The following is a 26,299-nucleotide window of genomic DNA, read 5'->3' as shown; positions in this document are numbered from 1 at the left end:
GGAGTGAAGCATCTGTGTGGTTTCCTGGAGAGTCCAGGATGTGGACTTGAAACTCTGGGGTCAGTCAGCATGTTTTAGTTGTGCTGAGATGAATATGATGTGAAAGTTGTGCTGACACTAAACTGCAGACATCAGGCTGATATTATACTGATCCACACTGAGGATCTTCATGGTAAAGTCTGTTTTCTTCTTCTCTGGTTTAGTCCATTGACTGCAGCAGAACAATGTTCACATTTCAAACAGTGAGACTCAACGTATGGCCCGTGGCCCACACGCGGCCTGCCCACCTTCCCTGATTCAGAGAGAGGGGACCCTGATTAACTGTGTAGTGTTCTTCCTCACAGTTCTAAGTATCAGACACAACAATGAATAATCCACAGCTGACTGTCTTTAGCAGGTCAAAGGTCACGGCACACAGCAGGCAGTGGGAAATATTATAACTCTGATCATTTATCAGCACATATCCATATGTATAAAAACAAAGCTGACACTGTGAGACTTGATCAGAGGTGTGATCATCACAGCAGAGGCCTTTGTGTCAAAGTCACTGAGGATCAAACAGAAACACATGAAGCAGATTTTCCTGTTCTGGCTTTTTATAGCAGATAACCTTCAAAATATTCTGCAGTCCATCAAAAACTGAAGCAAACCATGAATCAACATGTGAACATGAGCTGATGCTGCTGAAGTGAAGCAAAGTTACAGAGGTTTGATTACAGACACAGCTGAGAGTTTGTAATCTGTCATCATTTTAAAAGGTTTACATTTCTTCAGTATATCCACATTTGCAGCTGGTACCTCAACCTCCACTTGTCCAACACAACTGCTGTCCACTGCCTCCATGACATTGTGATTTTGCTGTTGGTCTTCTGTCAGATCTTCATCAATCACTTCTGCACGGGGCACACCTTCAGACTCTGCAGCTGCATAACGAAAGCCTGTAAGATAAAATTAGACATAAGGTAAATGTACACCAATATTCCAATGACAGGTGTGTGATTCATCTGGAAGTTATGTGCGGATTAGTGTACAGTGATAGCAATTTAGTATGTTTTTAGAGGGGGGGGGGTTGTTTACCTCCGATGGGTGCTCTTTTTCGCTTCCGTTGCGTACGCCTTGAGTGCCGGTCCGAGTCTGATACAGGTATGTCGTCATGCCCCATGTGCAGTGTTGGTGCCCAGTCTGGATTTGTTACATCCATTTCATATGCTGGTTTGCCTGCAATAATGCCAAATCATAAGCTACTCAGTCGACATGATGTGGTTCTGCAGCATCACACATTAGCATGTTTTATCTCATTATCTATGACCTCAGCACGTTGAAAATAACACTAAAAGCCTTTCAAGAGTGATATGAATTAATTTAGAACTCACCGGAAAGAAAATGCCGTGAGCAAACCAACAAAAAGCTGGGGATTGCAGAGAACTCGATATCCGCTCGTCTCACCGCTGCAATCCAAGCCTGACGTCTTTGTTTAGTAATATCGGATACATGGGATCCCTCACGTTGCCTCCAGGATGGAAAACGATGAAAAGAGAGCCCGTTATCCAGCTTCTTGCCTTCACGATCGTGTGATCTAACGTTGCAACCGACAACACAACACGTACGATCCATAGCTGAAATGGTATCCTTTGGCTGGCCTACTGTCATGGCGGAAGGGGGCATGGCCCATCTCCCGTGACATCACGCTCCAAAGCCCTATAGGTGGGAAAATGTACCATGTCGACCAATCAAAAATGATATGGAAACATGACATTTGGTTGTTTAGTAAAGGGGGAAGTTTTAGGAGTGACCGGCAAGAGAGAGCGAGTGAGCGAAAGAGAGAGAGAGTTTTGATACGTGAGAGATTTGTGACGTTTACCGTGTTTGGTCTCAAGTTAGTTTGTTGTCTTGTGTATTTAGTGTGTAGCTGTTGTTTTGTTTTGTGTGTCAGTTCTACTAGTGATCGTCACAGTTGCTGCCTTAAAGCCAACAAAGGCAGATTGCAGTGTAAACGCTGAGTGACACACCTGCTGTCAGACCTGCAGGTTTATCCCTGTGCTGTTCTCATATGTGTTAGAGTGACACAAACTATTGTTTGACACCTGATTGTTCTGTAAATAGTTTGAAATGATTATATGAAAAACGTCTGAGCCTTGGCTGCATTTTTTGCTAAATAGTACCATATAACTTTGTTGTTTGCAAAACGTGTGCGTATTTTTAAAAATGTACAATCTCTATTTGCATTTCAAGTTATGAAGATGATTCGTTAAACATGTGTGTGGTTTTTACAGTCAAAATATCACTTTCTACTTGTATTTTAAATTTTGTCTGAATTTAGATAAATTGTGCTGATACAGTTGGTCAAAATGAGAAAATAACAGATTGGCAAGATGAACTGTTTTTAAAGGTAAAATATAGAGGCCACATCAAAAGTAGTCAAGAAGGGTTAAAGGCTAAAAGCAAAGTTGTCACCAAGTACTGTTTATATTTGTGTGTATTGCTGCAGCTTTTTTGAGTATTAATTTGGTGCCTTTGTGTGAAATAATGGTATTGTGAGTGATCCATATAGTCACAAAGAATAGCCACTTGTTTCTGTGCTACCAAAGTTCCCCGGCTTTCATTCAAAATGTGTTTATCGTCAGCACCTGCACATTAAACTACTTAAACATTATAAATGTCTTCAAGCTCACACTGAGGCCTGTGGGGTACTATCAGCCACTGAGACAGTACACACATTTATATGTGTTTGTATATGAATATTTCATACTTTAAGACTGCCTGTTTATTTAAGGGAGATGAACAAAATACATTGGAATTGTACAAAATAATATCATGGATGATAAATTAAATAGATTTTAAGTAGATGCTTGTGCATTCTTAAAGTCTTATATGTTGAACTGAACTATGTGATCTGTTCAAAGCCTTAATCTTAATTTGAAGTGAAATGTGCATTTTGAGTTTATACACTATGTATATAAGGCGACCGTTTCCTTTTGCAGTATTTTTGTGTGGTGTACTTTTCTATGTCTTAACAAAAGGGGAACAAAGGTGTTTAAGTTCACGTAGGATGATGTGTTTTAATTTTCACATGGTCTTGCTTGAATTTGACCCTGACAAAGGCGTATGAACTCTGTCAGCTGTTTGGAGTTTCCATTTTCTAAACTTCTACATTCTGAACCTTCTTCAGCTCTGAACAGATGATGAAACACTGAATGATTTCAAGCTCACACTTTGTCTAATAAACTTACATCTTTCATTCTTTATACAGATTGTGGGACTGTGGTTTGTCAGAGATCAGCTGTGATTATCTGGCAGCAGCACTGAAGTCCAACCCCTCCCATCTGAGAGAGCTGGACCTGAGCTCCAACAACAAGCTGCAGGATTCAGGAGTGAAGCATCTGTGTGGTTTCCTGGAGAGTCCAGGATGTGGACTTGAAACTCTGAGGTCAGTCAGCATGTTTTAGTTGTGCTGAGATGAATATGATGTGAAAGTTGTGCTGACACTAAACTGCAGACATCAGGCTGATATTATACTGATCCACACTGAGGATCTTCATGGTAAAGTCTGTTTTCTTCTTCTCTGGTTTAGTCCATTGACTGCAGCAGAACAATGTTCACATTTCAAACCTTCAAAGAAGAAGAAAAATCCTCCACTGGATAATTCACTGTGAAACTCTCCAACTCTTCATTCCACCTTAAAGTCTGTCTGACACTGAAATCCAAAGCAAAATGTGCGTTTGCTTTACAGACAGCAGTCCAACACAAACATACACACATCATCCAAAACACAGTCCAACATCCAAATCTCCTCCACTACCAGCATGAATGATGGGAAAGAGAAGGAGGAACACTCTGACATTCAGGGTTAGAATGAGTTTCATGAAGCAGACTGTGAAGATCAAAGCTGCATTAGAAAGCTTACATGAATGAATGAGTGGACAGAAGTGGACAGAGATCATCTGAAGCACTTCAAAGGCTTTAAATCAGCACATTTCTCTTTATTCTTTATCAACTTTGTTAGTTTCTCTCAGTTTTCTGTGGAATGAAGCTAACAGCAGGCTAATAAGATGCTGACCAATAGGTTTCTATTAAAGGTTGTAATTTGTATATGAAAAAGTGCTTTGGCTCAGCAGGGATCAGCTTACAGGTAGAATACAGCTGCTGGATGGGATTAGCATGTCATAGCTATCTACCAAACTGCTAACTGGGGGATTTCAGGCCATCTATGGATCATTTTTGCTAACTGTTTATTCAGCTTAGGCTCACAGGGCTGCAGCCTGTGCCCTAGCTGTCATAGGGCAAGAGGCGTGGTCCACCTGCACAGGTGAGCAGTCCATCACAGGGCCAACAGAGAGAGACAGAGAAGCACTCTCTCACATCCACACCTACAGCCAATTTAGAAGCACCAATGAACCTAAGCAGCATTTCATTGGACTGTGGGAGAACATCCAACCTCCACAGAAAGGCCAACAAGCTTCAACCTACAACCTTCTTGCTTTAAGGCACTAGTGCGAACCACTTTTCCCCATTTCAGCCCAAATCCTGCATCTTCCTGTTTCTGACTCCAGGCCAGCTCCACTAACACTTTCTCATCAGACACTGCCACCTAGTGGAGGAAGTCTTAGTTCCATTTGAAGCTTCAGATTACAGTTAGTTCCTTTACAAAGAGGTGGAGGTGGTGGGGCCACAGCACCATCATCACTGAGTGCCATAGGACACTTAACCTTTGTTTCCATATGCTGGGAACTTCCTGTTGTTCCAAGGAGGACTGGAAAATGTGTGAAAATCTCCCAGTCAGTTCCTCACAGCACACTTCAATCATTTCCCTCCCACAGCATCAGGACCAGGGCTTTTTCTCTCTTTGGTCCCAGTAAGAGATTTCCACACAAACACCTCATCAGTGGGACTCTCAGAGCTACCAGCCCTTTGCTACAATCACAAAGCTCTTCATTGAAATCAATGATATCAAAGCTGGAATCCAATGAGTCCAAGTCTTCTGCTGATTCAGCATCACATTCATCTTTGCTCCTTGTTCTGCATCCCCACCATGGACTTCATTCCTTTCCAAGCCAGCCTTGAGTGTCCTTTATTCAGCTCATCCTCTGCTTTACTTTTACACCTGATTTTAGCTGCTTTATCTCTCTTTCAACAAGTTTCTGTGCCTCAATCTTTTTCTTCTCTCCCTCATAACAAGACAGCTTCTTCTGCCTGAGAACATGTTGGAGTGATTTACTAATCCAGGGCTGCTTATTGGGGAAAATACTTCCTGTTTCCAAAGTAATCCCCATTTTTCCCAGAAAGAAATGCAAGTAGAAATCGATGATCTAAGTGAGAACATGAGCCTTTAAAAAGTCCCAGTGGGAGCAGTCAAAGCAGTCCCTCAGTCCCAGTATAGAGTCTTTGGTCCAGACTGGAACAAGTGTGTGCCCAGTTTGAGCTCTCTTCAGTCCTGTGACCTGACAGACCCAGAGGGGCCATCACATCACATTTAGAAGCTCCCCTAATGGAGCCACAACACATGTCCAACACTTAGTCTGTCTTGTTGGACCAACTGGAAGAAATGATTCAAGGACTTAGTCACAGAACAGAGTTTCAAATCTCCAAAATCCAACTGGCTGCATCAGGACATATAGTCTGAAACGCTGCACAGTTTCCTGTTTGAAGCTGCTTCCTGTTGGCTTCAGCTGTTTGGAGTTTCCATTTTCTAAACTTCTACATTCTGAACCTTCTTCAGCTCTGAACAGATGATGAAACACTGAATGATTTCAAGCTCACACTTTGTCTAATAAACTTACATCTTTCATTCTTTATACAGATTGTGGAGCTGTGGTTTGTCAGAGATCAGCTGTGATTATCTGGCAGCAGCACTGAAGTCCAACCCCTCCCATCTGAGAGAGCTGATCCTGTGGGAAAACAACCTGAAGGATCCAGATGTGAAGCAGCTGTCTGATCTTCAGCAGAGTCCAGACTACAGACTGGAGACTCTGCTGTAAGTAGAGTGATGGAGTGAGTGGGTGGTGCTGTCAGCAGTATTGTACTAAACACAGTCAGTATGAAACAAAGATCCAGTGTTTCCTGTAAAGCTGCAGCTTCTCAGTGAAGCTGTGAGAGGAGAACGGTGACAGGCTTCAGGATTGGACACAAACACTTCCTGTTTCTGACCTTTATGGTCACCATAGTAACGGCTGACACGCTCAGATCAAACACTGTCAACAGCCAATCAGCTCTCTGAACAAAGCAGCACGCAGACCAATGACTGCATTCATTTCCAAGTTTAAAGCAGTGAAGAACACAGTCTGTAGGTGAGGAAGAATTTAGTGAGAGCAGATGTTTGGATGGAATTCCTCCAGTTAACAGCTGGAACCGTCCATCTGGATTGTTGGGCTTGTTGTTGGGGTTCCTACAGAGCTCAGAGTGGACACACCAAGGTTCTTCTAATGAATGAAAGTCCAAACTCAAACTAGGAGGGAAAAACATTTTCATCAACTTCAATAAAAATCCAAAGATTAGAAAAAGTGAAGCAACAATGAGTCCTAGTACAGTCCCAGCACTGAAGTCCCTGCTGCTCTTTATACTGGATGTGCTGCATCACTGACTGACAGCTGATGAAGAGTCTCTGGAAACACTCGTTTATCTCCTCTGCTCTTCCTTCTTCTCTCTGCAGGTGGTGGATATGATGGTAAACAGGACGGTGTGTGTGCTGAGAGAGGAGGAGCTGTGTCCTGATGATCCAGAGAGGTTGAAGCAGCAGCAGCTTGTGTGTAGAGACGCTCTGACTGGGCCATGTTACTGGGAGGTGGAGAGGAGAGCTTCATCCAGCAGTGACTGACAGAGGAATGAGAAGAAGTGCAGATGACTGTCAGTGCTGCAGAGTGAACTGCTCTGAGAACAGCTCCACTGTCAGACACAATGTAGAGTCCAGCATCATCCCTGTGTGTCCCTCTGGATCTGACAGAGGATCATCAGTGTATCTGGACTGCTCTGCTGCTGCTCTGTCCTTCTACAGTCTCTGCACAGTCTCTGTCTGACTCTGGCTTCAGACCCTCCTGGATCAAACTCACCTGGAAAGACTTTCAAACATCACTCAATAGATTTGAATACAGAATATATTTGATATATACTGTAGATGTACTGTAGAGTTGCAGTTTGTCACTTGTAAATACAGTCTGTGAGCAGCTGTGAGCTGAAAGATCTTTCTAGAAACACGAAATGTTTTCACTCTTCTGTTGCTTTTTCATATATTTCCACAACATTAATATTGATCCCACCTGTCTCACCTGTTTCATGCTTTTATACATAATAACAGGACACGTGTGATCTGAGCGCTGCTGTGGTTGCTGTGCTGCACGTCTTCATTTAGATAACAGAGACATCTAGTGGTTCAGAGGGAGAACTGCAGGAGGTGGAGCTGTGTTTTAGCATGGAAAACTTTTTATCTTTTAGGCGCAGATACAAATATGACAAGTATCAGTGTGAGATACAAAAGGTCACATCAGTCAGCAGAGGGAACAGTGATCACACAGCAATGTAAGAATAGAAACATAACAGTGAATCTGGACATGTATACAGATGGAAGCAAACAAACAGGATGTAACACTACATTAAAGCCACAAATGTGAAGAAAACAAACACAAAGGAAAATATATTTGATCTCAGGAATCCAAATCAGATGCTTTAGAGCAGGGGTCGGCAACCCTGGGCACGCGTGTCACAGCTGCCACGTGAAGGGTTAACTGATGGCACGACCATAGCTGGACTGGCCATCGGGCATACTGATGGTGATTTTTCATTTTTATGGGCTGATGATGTTTTTTTGTTTTTTTTGTAACGGTATAAACAATGAAAGATGGCGGATTGGCCGGATGCTGGTCGATGTGTAGAAATAACTCAGTTGTTTGGTGGTGGCTATGGCGGAGCTTCCACAGAGGCAGCAGGTGGATGAGGGAAAGGGGAGGCAGGAGGAGCAGAGACCCGAGGCGGCTGCCGGTCCGAGTGTCAGGTGAACTGAACTTCAGGTAAGAAGTTATGACCTGCAGTCTGTCTGGGTCAGATATAAACCAAGTTTAGGTGCAGTTTATTTTCCTTGTGCTGACTTTTTACAGTCAGTTACAATAACTCATACTGTGTACTAGCTAGCATGACGGAGTTTCTATACAGCTGGGTGGTGCTATGATGTTTCCCACATTTTGTCACATTACAGCACAAACATGAATCAGTTTTATTGGAATTCCACGTGAAAGACCAACACAAAGTGGAACGGAAATCATACATGATTCCAGACATTTTTTACAATAAATAACTGCAAAGTGGGGTGTGCATAATTATTCTGTCATGGAAAAACACACTGCCATCAACTGTTTTGTTTTTGTCAAAATCACTGTAATATAATCACTGTACCTTTATATACATGTGACTTATATTAATGCTGCTGCCCTCTTGTGGCTAAAGTGTAATTATGTTCTTGTTATTAGGGAAAACATTTGAGAGTAACATGAAAAATGAGTCAGCACTTTGGCTTCAGCTTAAGAAATCCTCATTTTTATGTCATCAGTTATAGTTGCATGTATTCATTATCATAATTTAACCTTTAATATTGATGTTTTAAATAGATTTTGAGTAAATTAGCAATTTTATGGTATTTTATGGTTGTATTAAATTAATACATCACTAATGAATTAATTATTTCAGTAATTAATTTAAAAAATGTACATAGTCAATTAAAGAAATATATTAATAATGAATTATCCATTAATTTCATTTAAAATGTTTCATTATTTGTTTATATACAATTATTAGTTAATTACATATTTAATCAATTATTGGTTTGTTTTCGATTTTAATTATTTTACTGACACATTTAATGAATTATTTAATGATGTATTTATTTAATTCACGTTGCTACTCCTGGCCCTGCATCGCTGTTCATAAATACATTTTATTTGTCAGCTTCACCCATCAAAGTCAGGGGGCGGGGTTAATGCTGATCAAGTCAAAACCATTGCTTTGGTCTGGTGGGCGTTCTTTTAGTGGGCTTTTCTGTCACGGCCTGCGTGGCAGACTATGATGAGGGGAAGGACGACCCAAATGCTGGACTCTTTGATGAGGTCAGTGCGTTTATTTACAGTGATGCTAAATAATCCAAACAACAATAAATCCCCAGTGCGTTCCCGACTCTGACATGTCCTCTTGCCAGTGTTAGTGTTCTTTGTCTCCGCTCCTCAGTGTCTGAGCACCCCGTGCTCGCTGCCCTCTCGTCTCCACACTCCTCCTGGGGAACAACAAAGAGGCAGCCGTCAGCAACGCCACAATGCTGCAGACTAACCTTAACTAACTCGCCAAGAGACTAACGTGAAGTTACGCAATGATCCAGCATCGGAGACAGCTCCACCACACTCCTAAGTAGCTCCTCTGACGAGGCTTGATCAGCTGCAGGTGTGAGTAATTCTCCTCCGCAGGTGTGGCCAGGCTCCTGGCTGACACACCCACACACACACCTAGATACACAAACATGGAAACAGGAGACAGCAGCACCAAAAACACACATGTCCATAACTTCTTACAGGCCCTGGGTCACCCAGACCCCGGTCCCATGACAATTCCTCAAAACTAAGTAGGCCTACACACCAGGGTTTGGACATGTGTGGACCCAAACTATACTTTAACTTTACCCTTTTTTGTGTGTCACCAAATACACTTTAATATCTTCTAGACAAGAATGTAGTGGCACAATCTTTAACCTCCTAAGACCCAAACTCCTCCGTGGCATTCATTTTTAATTTCTCTTTGATATTTGGGCTGATTGGGACCTGATGAATGTAAAAACAAAGAATTACCACATTTTTTGTTTCTGAGAAAAATGAGAGCCACATATGAGGATATTTGTCTAAAATTTTGATAGCACAGTGGCAGTGTAACATCCTCGTAAGTGGATATCAGGCCCTTGTAGAGCAAAATGTAGTATTTTGGTCTAAACAACCCAAATTGTGATGTCCACATATGTGGACGCCAGGTCCTAGGAGGTTAAATATCTGCTCACTTTGTCAAAATGAACCTAATCATCTCTGATGAGTTCAGTGATGTCTGCCAGCTCACCTTGCAAGTGGTCGAGCTCATACCGCCGACAACGCGGCCACAACTTGTAAACCCCCTGCTGACTATCAGCTCTGGAGTTATTTATTTATGTTAGTTTCAACTGTTCCTGCAAAAAGTAAGCACGTGTTACTGATAAAAAGTCCAATAGAAGCAAAGTCTAAACTTTGAAAACAAAAAACAGAAACCTGTCTGATTAAGATCTGATCTTTGGGGGGTTTCAATAAGCAGTGTGACCCGTGTATATGCATCAGGGGTGGTTTTGATTATCGATTTATCGATTAAAATCGATTCTGGCTTGGATAACGTGATATCGATTCATTAAAATCCTGAATCGATTTTTAATATAAATTTATTTTGGCCAAAACGCCAGAATCTCAGGTTAAACCTCCCAAAGTTTCAACAACCACCAAACAGCTAAAACAGTAAATGAGAGCAGGAACACGGATTCTGCACAAAGACGTAAACACAAAGCGCGGAGCCGCCGTCGCATCAGAATCAGTGAGATGTGACTTTCTCACCTGACGGCACGGACACGAGCTGAAAGCCGACAGCTCGCTGATTCTGATGTTTTGGCGGCTCCACGCTTTGTGTTTACGCCCTTTTTGAGCTGATTCTGAAGCTGCAGGTTTGATGTCTCTCCAAACAATATTGAGTAAACCAGCAGCAAAAGAAGCTCCAAACTACGCTTCACATAAACATCGTCATGAATTCCCTCTGATTGTTTTGCTGCCACCAGGATAAAATCACACTTCATGCACAGCTCTCTCTCTCTCTCTCTCTCTCTCTGTACTTCTAGAACAGTTTCCTGTTTTCTGCATTATTCGCTTGCTTGTTACGCACAAGTCTACCGTTCTTACAGCCTGTCGGCCGCTGTTTTTTTTCTTTTACTTACTTCTGAAAACAAAGCCTTGTTTCTGCCGTTCAATACTGAACAAATTTAAACTTTTTAAAATGATGCAAAATTGCAAAACGCTCAGCTGTGTCTGTAATCAAACCTCTGTAACTTTGCTCTGCTTCACGTCAGCAGCATCAGGTAATGTTCATATGTTCATTAATGGTTTTCTTTGCTTTTTGATGTACTGCAGAATATTTGTATAAAATCCCAGGCCAGGAAAACCTTCATGTTTTTCTGTTTGATCCTCAGCTACTTTGACACAAAGGCCTCTGCTGTGATGCTCACAGCTTTGATAAAGTCTGGCAAGTGTCAGATTTCTTTTTATAGATATAAAAATATAGAAATGTACTGATGCATGTAGTAACTGTTAGCTTTAACTGTACGAGGCTTGTTAGACATAATGAAACACATCGTGCAGATTTCTGGATGTTAGACTATAATTTTTATAATGATTATTAATCTTGAGTCTAAAAAGTCAGTCGAGTATATCCAGGATATCTTTCTGTTAACTGGATTCACTGACCCTAACACTGGGACCAGGATAAGCGGTCGCATGAAGCTGGTTATCAGCTGACAATCTTATGATTTAATTAATTTAATTAAGTTATTTAATTTTTCTAATTTTTCCTCTACATTTCCCCTGAAATGAAGGGATTGTGTTGAACATGCTTTAGTTCCTCACATTTTTCTGCATCTCTTTGTTCAACCCCCTGAATTAAAGCTGAAAGTCTGCACTTCAAACACATCTGAGTTGTTTCATTTAAAATAGATTTTAGTGTATGTACAGAACCAAAATCAGAAACTAAGTTCTCTCTGTCCAGATATTTATGGACCTAACTGTATAATCTATACAGCACGTAAAAAATGCTGTAAATAAAGAAGTCTGTGAAAATGTGGCGCTTAAGGTCAATTTAAACTGAAGTGATATAATCTTCTCCCCACAGTTTGAGTTTGTATTGTCTCAGCTGCAGACAGACTATGATATTAATATTATTAGTTATTAATATTATTAGTTATAAAGGACACCTTCCTGCCTTTAGTCTTATTCATGATGATTATTAGTCGTCTTCTAATGTCCACAAGTCTGTATGATATGTTTCATAGGTTCTAACAAGCCTTTTAAACTTAAGTTACTGCATTGCTGAAACACCAACATCTGCTTATTGAACAAAACAAAAACAACCAAAAGACCACACATCTGATTTTATTTTTATTTTAATAGACTTCCAAAGATTATACCAGATAACTGGCCTCAGAATATAATTGAATAAACATTTTTGAAAACGATAACCTAATCCTGTCTTGACAGGCTGAGCTCTTCAGTATCCACCAACAGCATCGTCATGCTGAGTCAGACGTTTCTGCTCCTGCTGGAAATACTCTTCCTCTTTCCACATTGTACCAAATGTTTTTAAATGTTAGTTTCAATTTAAAATGAAAGATTAAAAAAGTGTAACACATATAAACATCAGATAATTAAGACAAGCGAATGGTTCAGTTCCACATGTGCTCCGCTGACACATTAAACTTCAGTAAAATGATGCAGTTATGAAACAACTTTAATCTAAAACAAACTGATTTGCTCAGGAGCAAAAACAGTGAAGTCAGTGACTGTAAGTGAGTGAGCTGTGCTGGTGACTGGATATCAGATTTCCAGTCATTAGAGCAGATAAGTGGCAGAACTATATTACTGATTTAATTTAAATGCAAATAGCCCAAATCCTGATTAAAGCATCAGGTTCACTTATAAAGTATTCTGTAGTTATCTTAGTGTCCATCGCCCTTCCCAACATGGGAATAAAGCAGCTGTGAGAGAATTAAACATGAATGAATCAATGGTACGGAAGTGGAGGAAGCAAGAAGAATGAGCTGAGTAAAGTTTGACTCATGCGACATTTTTGTTTCGCTTAATGCGCCTTATAATCCAGTGAGCCTCATGGTCTGTAAAATATGGTGCATTTGCAAATTATGTGCACAATATTGGAACTAAACTATTTTATATTGACAAACAGCGGCCCGCATTAAACTGTGACTGTCACCAGGTAATGTGGGCGTGTTTGCTGAATAAGCAGCAGGTGTTAAACAGCTGACAGGTGAACAGGATGCATGCAGGTAAACTCGAGGGCCCTTCGAGCTGATCGGTGGTGTCGTGAGGAGAATTTCAGCTCATTATTCATGTTACAGAAACACAGAGGTACGAGACCAGGCAGAAGACTTTCTGATTATTTGTTTTTAGTTAAAATAATTCCATTGTTGTCTAGTGATGGTGTGGTAAAGCTCTGTGAATGTGTCCAATTTTTCCGGCTTTGTTGCTTCACCCAAAGGCAGATCACACAAAGTTTAACTGCTTATTATGAAGAACTGACATCTGCTGGTCATTTAATGTTCAGCAGCACTGCTGTGAGAATACCTGTAGGACACATACCAGTGGATATGTGAGCACATGCACAGCTGCAGGGCTAGAAGGGCCCAAATGAATTAAATAAATAGATTCTTAAATAATTAATTAAATGTGTTATTAATTGATTAATTACATTTATTTAAAAATCATTAAATTTTTAATTAATTTATTGTAAATGTTGGAAATGAAATTATTTGGCATTAAATCAATGATGTATGTATTTAATAAGTATTTTGAACTTAGATTCCTGTCAACTCACAATCGACACAAACACAGTGAACACAAAGCTCCAACTGTCTGACAACAACAGGAAGGTGACACATGTGGAGGAGCTTCAGTCACATCCTGATCATCCAGACAGATTTGATGTTTGTGAACAGCTGCTGTGTAGAGATGGTCTGACTGGTCGCTGTTACTGGGAGGTCGAGTGGACGAGGAGGGCTTGGATATCAGTGAGTTACAGAGGAATCAAAAGGAAAGGAAGGAGTGATGAGTGTGTGTTTGGTGGAAATGATCAGTCCTGGAGTCTTTGCTGCTCTGATCATTATTCCTCTGTGTGGCACAATAACAGAGAAACACCCATCTCCTCCTCCTCCTCCTCCTCCTCCTCCTCCTCTGTCTCTAACAGAGTAGCAGTGTGTGTGGACTGTCCTGCTGGCACTCTGTCCTTCTACAGAGTCTCCTCTGACTCTCTGATCCACCTCCACACCTTCCACACCACATTCACTGAACCTCTTTATCCTGGATTTGGGTTCTGGGATCCATCGACTGGTTTCATGAAGGGTATTTCAGACTTTTTTGGCACACTTAGGTATGAATTGACTCTTTGTAGTTAGTCTTACCTGTTAGAGAAACAGTTCAGTCTGTTCATGTCTGTGTCTTTCACTCAGAAACACATGATGAGATTCATGGATTCAGTCAGTTGATGTTTTAAACTAAATGATTCACAAATTATTATTCAACACAAGTTTGGTGAGCAGCAGGGCTCATCCTGCTTTTTGTTTTTGTGCATTATAATGATGAAATAACTTTGTCATGTCTGTGGTGGCCTTTGGAGAATTAAACCATCCTGTAGAAACTAGATATAAATGTCATATTTTCCAACATTGATATTTTTCTGTGTTTCAGACGACAATGAAAAGATAAAGAACAGTCTGTAAATCACAAGTCATCAATTCAAATGATTATTAAAGCCACAAGAGAAGCTTCCTGTTATTTGTACCACTCACCTGGTTATGTGATCCAGCTGTGCAGCCAATCATAACTGCCATCACTTTCTACTTTGATATTTCCATGGTGAATGGACTGATTCTTGTTTAACACGTTCATACTCTGATGGATGCATCGGAGAGGGTTAGTGTCTTGCTCAAGGATACTTTGTGTGCCAGCTGGAGCAGTCAGGGATTGAACCACCAACCTTCTGATTATTAGATGCCTTGCTCTGTCTCCTGAGCTACAGCCATCATCAAAGCTCTTTCTTAAATCCTCTCTGAGAGGAGCTCAAACACGAGGAAGAGACGAAAGTGAGGGAAGAGAGTGGACTCATTAGTAAAATGAAAAACAGCCAGCGTTGATGTTTAAGACAAGTGAGGTAACAGAAACACTATATATAGCAGCGGTCACCATGGCAACATCAATGTCGGTTGCTACGTATTGTACTGATCCTGATCTGTGAGCCTCATATCAGGATATGCTGTTGTTTGTATTTGTTTGCATTGTTACCATTTTTGTGTCTTTTTTAACAAACTACTTTTATCTTGCCATCGTTTGTCAGAGAGTCAAACTACATTTGGTTCATCTTTCTACAATAAAAACATTTCTTCATCTTAATTATTGTATGTGCAGAGTTGTAGTTACTCACAGTGACCACTGGAGGCGTGTGATCCTGATAGTTTCCCTGGAACCGTCCAGTTCATCCACATTAATGAAGCTGTTGGTGATTAACGCTCATCTGTACAACTTTAACAACAATATCAAACATTTAATCGCTCTGCAAACAGCTTGTCTGATGTATAAACTGTGTCTTAAAGGATCAAAGTAAATGTCACATTGAAAGCAGATTTCACTGTAATGTCCTCTGTTTGAAATATTCCAAATATAATCTGGCTTGGTAATGATTTACTCATATATTGTCCACGCAGACTAAAGCAGTAGGAGATGAGATGAAAACAATTAGAAGAATCTTTACTCTTTAATGTCACAAATTCCTCTTTGTATGTAACATAACAACATACATGATACAGCTGCAGCAACTGAGGCGAGGAGAGAGGCAGCAACAAGAAAACTGGAAGAAGGAGACCAACAACACCACCTGTGGAAATCTTTCCCCAATCAAGCGTCATCATATCAGCATTTCATCAAAAGCACACATGCTCCGACCTGACAATGCAGAGCTGTGGCAAAATCATTGAAATCATTTATGAAACAAATGAGTGCATCAAAAATAAGAGTGGAGCTGCAATGAAAGAGAAGTGAACTTTCTTCAGTCAACACAAAGTTTTCCCTGACAGGTGACATTTAATTAAAGTGACTTTATCACCACACACACATTCAGAGGCAGTCTACAGGAGCAGAGCTGCAGCTATTCAGCAAATGTCTCCCTGCAATCCTCACTGCAACACCTACATGTGAAAATGAAACCACCTCTACTGTTCACACATGAAACGTCGTGTGAAGAACCAGTTTTCCTCAGATCTCTGTTTTAGTAACTCTGAACTTTGGATTTTTGCATCCTGTTTGTACTGATAACTGTCAGTGGATGATTTTGATCCCAAAGAAATCTTTAACACACATGTAGTGATGGGACGTGTTACTGAAACAATGGTTAGGAAACAGAAATCGCCTGAGAATCTGCTCATGTTTAAGATTTCTTCTTTGCAAACATTTTCTATGGCTGTTCCCAGTATGACCAGTGACACAAAGCATGGGAAATGGGGATTAGTTCATTCAGACAAATACACTTTTTAAAATGTAAAAATAAAGAAATGAATCAATAAAATAAAAAGTCAAAGAAATAAAAAATAAGGGTCTGAGGCGTCTGTCTCACTGTATCCATGGCAACAATTTACTTCCTGTTCCTTCATATCAGAACCACATCTTTGAAATCAAAACATTTAAGATTCAAATTCAACCACAGATGTGTTCAATTAGATATTAAATGAAGCAGTGCAATGTTTTTATCACTATCCAAGTTTGAACTCTAAGTAGAAGATTTAAAAAAGCAACACACACACACACACACACACACACACACACACACACACACACACACACAGTATGCAGACATGATTTAGGTGATGATAACATAACGACTGCACATACCCGTGGGATGATTCATGTCCTTTTTCTTACTCTATGCAATGATGAACTTCTTGCTTCAGGACCTTCTTGATCAATTTGTTTTCTAATCCACAGTTTTCTACCTGATCTGTGTGTTTGAAGTAAAATGTGTTGCTTCAAATGTAAAAGTTAAACAGACAGAAAGCATCAACGTGGACTTCAATCAGTGTTTTGTGTTCATACAGGTCAGCTGTTGCACACAGAGGTCCTGGATTTACACTGTGCCCTGGTTCCTGTGTTCCTGTATGTAGTTTAGTCTAAAGTGGATCCTCCTCATGTACAGACTGAATTATCTGTTCAACAATCAGCATTTCTGATTCATGGATTTCATTTGTTTTTGCTAGTTTTGACTGAGATTTCAACATATCTGTGGTGGCATCTGTTCAGTGTTATGGAAGTTTTACAGCACTAATCTCACTTCACTCTGTAACATAACAGTGAACAATATTACTATTAGAAAGATTATTAGAGAAGCCACAATCAGATGATCCCCTATGAGGTGTCCTTGGTTATAGTGTGAAGTCATCTGAGGGGAGAGAGAAAAAAGAAACACTTCAGTGTTAATGAAAAAGTCATCAGTCTTCTTATGGGAAGAGACCTCCACCAGACCAAGACAGGTAACCATCCAACACGTTCTCATCCCAAAACCTAACATACCGATGCCATGTGACAAACCGATGCCATGTGACAAACCGATGGTATGTGACAAATCGATGCCATGTGACAAACCGATGCCATGTGACAAACCGATGCTATGTGACAAATCGATGCTATGTGACAAACCGATGGTATGTGACAAATCGATGCTATGTGACAAACCGATGCTATGTGACAAATCGATGCCATGTGACAAACCGATGCTATGTGACAAACCGATGGTATGTGACAAATCGATGCTATGTGACAAACCGATGCTATGTGACAAACCGATGCCATGTGACAAACCGATGCTATGTGACAAACCGATGGTATGTGACAAATCGATGCCATGTGACAAATCGATGCTATGTGACAAACCGATGCCATGTGACAAACCGATGGTATGTGACAAATCGATGCCATGTGACAAATCGATGCTATGTGACAAATCGATGCCATGTGACAAATCGATGCCATGTGACAAATCGATACCTTTCGGTCTCCCTCTCTCTCTCTTGTGCTCCTGCTCCTGCCAAAAGCAAAGCAAAGCATCCACCCTTTTCTTACCGGCGTCGTGAATTGTTTGTCAGCATCTACTCATCCTAACGTTGGTCCAGTCTTTGTCTCAGTGTCAAGTCAGTCAACACTTTAGTCCACATGGTCAGTCCAGTCACAGTCCAGTCACACACATCATGCACACGCATTCACACTAGATCTTGCTGATAGTGGAGCCTCACGCACAAAGCATCAGAATCTCCACCCTCATCAATATGAGCTCATTTATTTGTTCTTTCTTTTGTTTTTAGAAAAAGAGTTCTTTATGATCTTGGACTGGATTGACTCGCTGCAATCCTTTTAGACAGGAACTCGCAGGTTCCCACAGGTGACCTTTTCCTCAGCCCATTGTAATCTGGAAAAGCTCGCCTTATATTTGCTCTCACAACAATGTTTTACAGCGCTGTTAATTCAATCTTGCAGGCCTGCTTAGAACAAAGAAGGAGGAAAAGAGAGCTGATTATTAGCTCATCAGAGCACAAAACATCATCACCAAAGGGGGCGACACCTGACAGTTTTCTCTAAGTGCACTGTTACAGAAATAATGAGCCGCTCCTCGACATGTCCATGTTTAGTAAAACTCCCTCTATTGAAATAAGAAAACAAGCCAAAGCTAACTGACAGAATGAACCCATCACTAAAACAACAACCCCAAAATCTTCATCACAGAAAAGTTTTGCTTACTAATCGAACAATATGTTGTGGGAATTAGAACTTTCCGGGCCATAAAGCTTTTGCCGACTCTTGGCTTAACTAATACTGACATAGTCTGAAATCAGACTTAAAGTCACTCCCTCTGTTCATTTAGGATAAATGTATCTATATCTGATTTAGGCTAAGTGCCTTTTGTTTAGATGAACTGCTGGACTTCCAGACCAGCAGGTTTAGGGAAGTCTTTATGGGGTCACACAGCAGCACATCAGCTCAGTTTACATACTGTTGACATCTTCATCAGAGGATCAGCAGGGAGCGCTGCTGAGCTGCAGTCGTCTCCACCAGAGTGACGGAGCAGGAATCACAAACAGCACAAACCCACCGTGTTGTTTCCACCCTGTTCAGGAGATCTGAGCCCCCATCCCTTTTTTTCATGTTGCAGCTCTGCACTGCAGGCCCTGAACGCCTCCCGGTTACCCTCAGTGTGCTTAGAGTTTAATTTACAACCGACGAGCTCACAGATCATCTGCAGGCAGGTGAACGAACCCTTAATGTGAGGATAATAGCAGAGCTGAGCTGAGGTCAGAAATAGTCAGGAACGGTGTCGACACAGTGAAGTCAGCTGTTTGGGAATTTGTCTGATTATCAGTTTGGGGGGGTCGGTGTTAAATAACAAAGGCGGTGTAGGATGGAGAGAGGAGGAGGGAGGGAGCAGTGATGATATGAAGTCAGAATACACATGTGGCAGACATAAGGGGGTCAGACAGGAGCAGCATCAGTCTCTGCTCTGTTTTGTTAATAACGTAGAAAAATAATTTTGTACAATCAAGCTACATCGACGGACGCTTTACCTCACGTACCCTAAAATGAAAAAGTAGTGACAGTAAGATGGAGGCTGCACATGACACCATGACTGAGTTCACAGCTGTTGCTTTGATTCTAACGTTTAAGACTTTTGGCATCGACTCCGTTTTAATAAATGAGTGCTGGGAGGCGTCGTTTGACTTCAGGAGCTCCTGCAATGCTCCTGCGATGCTCCTGCGATGCTCCTGCGATGCTCCTGCGATGCTCTTACTCTGCGGGAGAAAACCAAAAACCAAAAGTAGCAAACATGGAGCGATATGACTCGTTTAGATTTTGGGAAACGTGCATCGACAGGTACAGTGTCCTTTTCCCCGCGTCTTTAAAAATAATTCATGCATAGATCCCCCACTGAGAAAACCCTTTTATATACTTTCTCCTTTGTACACATTTTATATAGAACTATATATAATATCATTTCTCTATATCTATATTTTCAGAAAAATTCTTTCCACACAATAAAAAACAACAATTTAACAAATGCTTCAAACAAAACAACAAAAAGAGAGAAGATGGAAGAAAGAAAATCACGACTGAGGCCAGTTTGGCACTTTGTCATGAGAACATGACAGAACTCTGTTAGTTGACGGTAAATAGCGAAACTCTATTTTTCTTTCGTTTTTCTTCTCCCTCGATGAGAAATGAAACACAGCAGTACTTACTTGGCACCTAAAAATGCTGGTCGAATGAAAGATATCAGTGTTTTCATAGTTATATGTTTAGTGTACGCCTCCCCCTCCAAACTGCTCAGCAGATCGGGAATTTTTAGAGAAGAGCAGGAGGGAGGCGTGTCAAATGAGAGGAAGAGAGCAGTAATAAAACACGGATGTAGAAAAGAGAAGCATAATGTGCACATAACACACAGGAGATGGAAAAAGAGATGACGCCAACGTAAAAAAGAGAAAACAGCGAGGAGCGAGAGAGCATTCGTCCCTTTGACAAATGTTGGAGGTCTTGAGCCTGGAAACAGCAGACCGTCTTTGAAAACAGTATCTTTGAAAGATCTGAGTCACCCACCCCAAACTGCTCATCTGCTGCTGGACACTTCAGTTGCACCTCCACATGCCACCAGTGGAGGGAGCTGCCAAGTTTCACAGCACATGACGCAGCAGGTGTAGTTGCTTTTGGAGAAAGAAGAGAATAAGAGGACAGAACGAAGGCCCACGTCTAGAGGCCTCCCTTCCAGAGCGGTAGCAGAGCCAGTGTTCCTGGTCCCTAGGTGGCGCTGTGTCGGGCCTGTCCCTACTATACCCTGGTGGTGGAGTGGGGGTGGGGCAGGGTGTTGTTGTGGCCGGTGGAGGGGAATGTGTTGAAGGCGTGAAGAGGCTGCATGCTGGTGATGGTGCTGGGGATCACGGTGATGGTGTATGGCGTCATCAGCGGCACGTTGTCGGGGGCGCGGCGCAGCGCCAGGGTGTAGTCGGGAGGGCAGGCGGGCCGCAGGATGTCGTGGGGTCGCAGGGGCTCCATGTCGTGGTGAGCGTCGTGCTCCCAGTCCTTCATCTGCAGGGACATGATCTCCTCCTCCTGGCTGTGAGCCAGGTCGTTGGCGGGGCCGCCCCGCTGAGGGGACAGCCGGTGCCGGCGCATCTCGTGCTGCTTGTCACGCTTGTAGTAAAGGGCGGCGAAGGCCAGGATGTTGAGGAAGAAGAGCGACGCTCCAACTGCAACTGTCACGCTCAGTTCGGTGGAGTAGTCGCGGGTGTCTCCGGGAAAGAGGTCCTGGGGCAGGCGCTCTGAGCCCTCGGGCTCAGGATCTGATGGGAAGGTAGGGTAAGGATGACGAGTGGTTCAAGGAACGTTGTTTCTGGGCCTCATGGTGCCGGGGTCACGGCCTGCGGGGGAGCGCGTAGTGGTGGGAAAGAGCACGTCGTGCAGGCTGTGAAGATGAGGGACTAATTCCAGCCAAAAGGCCACTTTGTTAGCTCTGTAGTTGTCTCTGACACGAGGTTTCAAACCGATGTGAAGGTACTGCTTGTCCTTCCAGTTGAACTTGGTCCAGATGACCTCCTCGAAGCGGTTGGGCTTGGTATGAATGAACTTGGTGTCCTGAGGGACGGGCAGGTTGGGGTCCCTGGTGGAGCATAAAGGTTAAACGTTTCAGTTCAAAGTTATATTCAGTCTCCATTATAAGTAACATGTGGCATCAATACACTGAATACAGACAGGAGGCCCATTCTCTGTGCAACCTTTAAACTATCTAAGACCAACCGGCTGCTCTGGGATCTGGATGCTTTTGGTGAACCAGTATGTTCAATTCTTCAAAGCCACACGGGAATTAAACTAGCAACCCAGATTCAAGTATTCAACATGACTAGAAGGCTGTCAGAGAACATACAGTAACGTGTACAGTTTACACTACTGTGACATGAGGCCTACCCAGTCTTTGCGAAGTTAGTCCAGTAAGTCATGACCACAGCGCTCAGCATCACATCGTTCTTGGAGAAGTTGCACGGGAGCAGGTCCGTGGCACCGATCATCGGTACGCCGAACACGTAAGGTATCTCGTCTCCGTGCGCGGCGTCGGCACTCGGGCCGCGTCTCGGTTTGGCAGTGGTGGTAGAACGTGTAAAAGTAAACTGGGGACTGAAACTCAGCATGGAGTTTGGCAGTGGCCACAGCTGGTGCCACCCACTGGTGGTCCGTAAACAGGGCCAACAGAGTCTTCCGCCGCATGTCGCCGTTGTCCCTGTCCGCCCAGTCTGTGTACATGAACTTAATGGTCTCCCTCAGGATGTCTTTGCCTGGTGAAGAAGCACAGGAGGGGACAAAAGGAGGGGGAAGAAAGATAAAAGTGAAAACTGCTAAGAGTAAAGTAACAGCAGTGCAAGACATTTTTTAAGAGATCGGTCTGATCAACAGATATGAAACCAAAGCAAATGTTGGTGAGATGAACCAAGAGCCAGGAAGCGAGTGAGAAATCTAGAGAGGAAAAAAAGTCTTTCAGATAACAGAAGGAGTGACAGGCAGCAGAGAGGAAGCATGACTGCATTATCCAAACATGTCTGTACTGTGACTGTGGTCCGGCTGTGAGGGGTTCGCAGGCCGATCTGTCAGAAACACCGACACTGAGATTGGGAGCCCACTACCTGGGGGATGATAGCATTACTGCCCACAGAGCCTCAAAGGTTAAGGCGCAGACACGCCGTGATGTGGATGAGTGGCTCTCTTTAGCACGCTTGTCTTGTTTGATGCACTTCACTGGGCTCACATGTTACTGATTCCATTCTTTACTCGCATGTTTTAAACGCTTAAAGCACTTTCACAGCTTTTTATATTCTTTTGAAAATTCATGTGAACTCAAGCTGTCAGAATTGTAATGTAAGCTTTGATAATTGTCAACATTTGTCATTTTGACGATTATCCGTTTATTTTAATGAATACAGCAAACAGAAAAAAACGAACAAATCAACAAACGCGGCTCCTAATGAGACAAAACCTGATGCTGCTGCAAAATGCAGTTAAGTGAGAGGAGGCTGTAAAATGGAATAACTGAAAAAGTGGCAGTGTACAGAGGTGGCGTCCTCACCCTCTGGGTAGCCGTAGAGGTTGTCAACAAAGTTGGAGATGGTGTAGTCGAACGCCGCAGCTGAGATGCCGTCGTTGTCCTCACTGTCGTCCACAAACTTCAGCCCCTCTCCCTGGTTCACTCCTATCAGGATGTCATAGTTTAGGAGCTCCCCCTGGTGGAGCAAATAAGGAAGAACATGCTGAGTGCTGGAACAGAGCCTGTGTGCATCACAAGTCTACAACAGGAAGTGCAGCTGAAGCACAGCTTTGTGAATTGGCAGCATTTCATTTCCCAGTAAACAAAATAAAGATTAGCTGTTGCCATGAAATTCCTACTATAAACTGTAAATACTGCAATATATGCAGGGTTCATACACATTTTTTAGGGTCAAATTCAAGCACTTTTTAAGCACATTCAAGGTCAATTTTCAAGCTTTTCCAGCACATTACCAAAAAAGAAGCATGTTTCACTTTGCATCACCTCAGTAAGACCTTGTAAAAATTTAAACAAATCATCTGAGGTCGATTTAAATGTCTTTTGTTCCCCTTTTGTTAAAAGAGCAGCACACAAAAATACAGAAAAAGGAAACGGTTGCCTTACATGCATATAGTGTACAAACTCAAAAAACACATTCCTCTTAAAAATGTGCAAATGTGAACAAATCAACTTGTTAGAGATCTTCATCTCCACTGTAAATAAACAACAAGCCAGAGAACAAGAAAACTGCACCAAACACCACAAACACCAACAAATTAATGTCTTCTCATCAGACATTGAAGCTTCTTTCCTGTGTGACATAAAAAATAAGAGACAGATGTTTGTTTTGTCTTTTTAACTAGTTAAGCACCCACGTTCAGTCATCCACCCATTCACGCACACATTCACGCACTGGTGATGTAGCTACAGCCACCCTGGGGCGCCACCAGGCCCTCTGACCACCACCAGTAGGCAACGGGTGAAGTGTCTTGCCGGGTGAAGTGTCTTGCCCAAGGACACAACGACCGAGACTGTCCAAGCCGGGGCTCGATTACAAGGCGAACTCCTAACTCTTGAGCCACGATCGCCCAGTGGGGACATGGGGACATTTCAATTTCCAGCAGGAAGCTCCCCCTTTTTGTTAAACCCTTTAGATCAGGGGTCGGCAACCTGCGGCTCTTTAGTCCTTATAGTGCGGCTCCGCGTGGTTTGGGAAAATAAATTAGCTGAAGTGTATTTTATTTATGTTAGTTCTTTTTTTAACTTGTAGTTCTAAATTGGAAGATTATTGTGATTTTGCAATATACAAATAAAATTATATTTTGTTATTTTTTCATCGCTCAAAATAAGCGTCACACTCGCGGAAGCCGGTGTACCCGGTGAAACGCCGTGCATTTATCGAGCCTTTCAACCCCAGATAGGCCAATTATGGCTCTTTGGCTCTTTGGGTCTTAAAGGTTGCTGACCCCTGCTTTAGATGAACAGAGTTTTTTAATTAAATACATAATCTTTAATAAATGTTCTCTTTTATAAAAAGTAGGATAATTAAAAAAACTTTTATTATACCTCTATTGAGTAGAAAAAAAACTCGTGTTTTCTGTCGTCTGTTATATAATATTAGTGATGTTTGTGACAATTAATTTCTTAATCGGCTGGACTAACCAATAGTCCACAACCAGGAAACACTGAAATTTTACGTTAAGTTTGAAAACAGTTTAAAAAAAAATACCCCATTCCAAAATGTCTTGTGACAATCTCATTGGCTTAGGGAGTGATGATGTCATAGATCTTAAGAATCTTAAGTCCTTTGATGTTTTTCCTTAAGTAGGGGTGAGAAACAGCAAGTTTTAGTTCGTTTCAGCAGCATCTGTGTTTGCAGCCTACAAAACGTTCACCACAAGCTCTTCAAAGTCATCGTATAGAAACTCCAACATGTTTCCAAGAAAAAAACAACCAATTCAAAAAGATTACGCCGCCTCTCCTTCCTGGCGTGGCCGGCCAATTTCCCCAAATGGCGTCTCATCCTTCCAAAGGGCGTTAGAGGAGAGTAGGAAGGAAAACTACCTTCTCCAGAAAAAAATGCAACAAATTGAAGAAGACAAACTTCAACTGGAGGACAAGTGTAGACGAATGGAAGCCCAAAATAAAGAGCTGGAAGAAAGACAACAGCGCCAGCCGGACATAAAAATTATTAATGAGGGCTGGGGAATCAAGTTTGCTCAGAGCCGAGAGCAGATTGTGCACCTCATTAAAGAAAACAGGCAAAAGAGTGCAGAACTAAAAGAAATGACCAACCAGCTCCAAGACAAGAAAACGATGACTGATAAGATACAACGGGATCTCCAATACATGGACCGAAAAAATCGGCTCCTCCAAAGACAGCTCCATGAAGCTGTGGAAGAAAAGAAAGAATTCCTCCAACAGAAGGAAGAGCAGGACAAAAAGCAACGAGACATGCAGCACGAACTAAAGAGCATGCAGGAAAAATACCGCATGCTGAAAGAAAGCCTGGATGAAACACTGCGCCAAAATAAAGACCTTCTTCAACAGAAAGAGCAACAGCAGGAAAGACTGAAAGAAGGAAAACGTATCGTCCAGGACTTTGAGTCTAAAAATCTAAAACTGCAAGAGTTTTGTAATCAGCTGGAGGACAAAGCAACTAAAGTGGAAGAAGAAAAGGACAAACTGGAGAAACGCTGCTCACAGATGCAGAGAAGGATCGATCAGATAGCGAGAAACAACTCCGAGCTCGTTAAGGGGATTTTGGTGGAATTCAATAACTTGAAGTGTGAAAACACTCAAATGCAGGCGCAAAAACAACAAGAAGACAAAATACATGAAGACCTGCAGCTCACGCTCCAAGAAATCCAGAAAAGAAACGAGCAGTTAGAAGACAAGCACAAAGAGGTCCAACAGAGAAATGCAGACATGCACAAGGACAAGCTGATACAGGAGGCAACATCCAAACAACTCAAAGACAAGCTTGAAGAACAACAAGCAACATTGGAAGAGGTGGAACAAAGATGTGAGAAACTTGAAGAACAAAACGCAGAAACCATCGATGAGCTGAGAAATCTCATCCTGGAGAAAAAAGCGCTCGTGGAAAAGTGCATGAAAAAAAAGAAAAAATGGTTCCACTTGTTCCGGAGGAGAGACGCTACTGCTTCCTCACCTGATGTAGCCTCGTCTTGCTCCACCTCTGTTCACCCCCCCAACCAGTCCCGGCCGTTGACTGTCCCCTCCTGAGCCTGGTTCTGCCGGAGGTTCCTGCCCGTTTAAAGGCAGTTTTTCCTCCCCACTGTCGCCAACTGCTTGCTCAGAGGGGATTGTTGGGCTTTTCTCTCCTCTGCCTTGTTTCTTCATTTACTTGTTTAACTTTTTTCATTATTACTTC

The 26,299-nt window shown here is 42.1% G+C and overlaps 2 protein-coding genes and 2 pseudogenes across 2 annotated transcripts in view; 3 read left to right on the top strand and 1 right to left on the bottom strand.

Moving 5' to 3' along the window:
- Window positions 1–26,299, top strand: part of LOC146675685 (protein NLRC3-like) — a 388,198-nt gene that overhangs the window by 231,928 nt on the left and 129,971 nt on the right. The window lies entirely within an intron of this gene.
- LOC146675692 (stonustoxin subunit beta-like) lies at window positions 13,586–14,484 on the top strand. Its single transcript, XM_085400642.1, has one exon. The coding sequence runs from the start codon at window positions 13,586–13,588 to the stop codon at window positions 14,204–14,206; it is 621 nt and encodes a 206-aa protein (XP_085256768.1). The 3' UTR covers window positions 14,207–14,484.
- LOC146675691 (neuroligin-2-like) lies at window positions 20,161–24,820 on the bottom strand (annotated as a pseudogene).
- On the top strand, window positions 24,838–26,081 carry LOC146675690 (uncharacterized; annotated as a pseudogene).

This window comes from Rhamphochromis longiceps, linkage group LG3, assembly GCF_057381845.1.
Source record: "Rhamphochromis longiceps isolate RC_006_pf linkage group LG3, R_longiceps_female_GT1.1, whole genome shotgun sequence".
Taxonomy (NCBI): domain Eukaryota; kingdom Metazoa; phylum Chordata; class Actinopteri; order Cichliformes; family Cichlidae; genus Rhamphochromis; species Rhamphochromis longiceps.
Note: the sequence above shows the minus strand (reverse complement) of the source record. Positions and strands in the feature narration are given on the sequence as shown.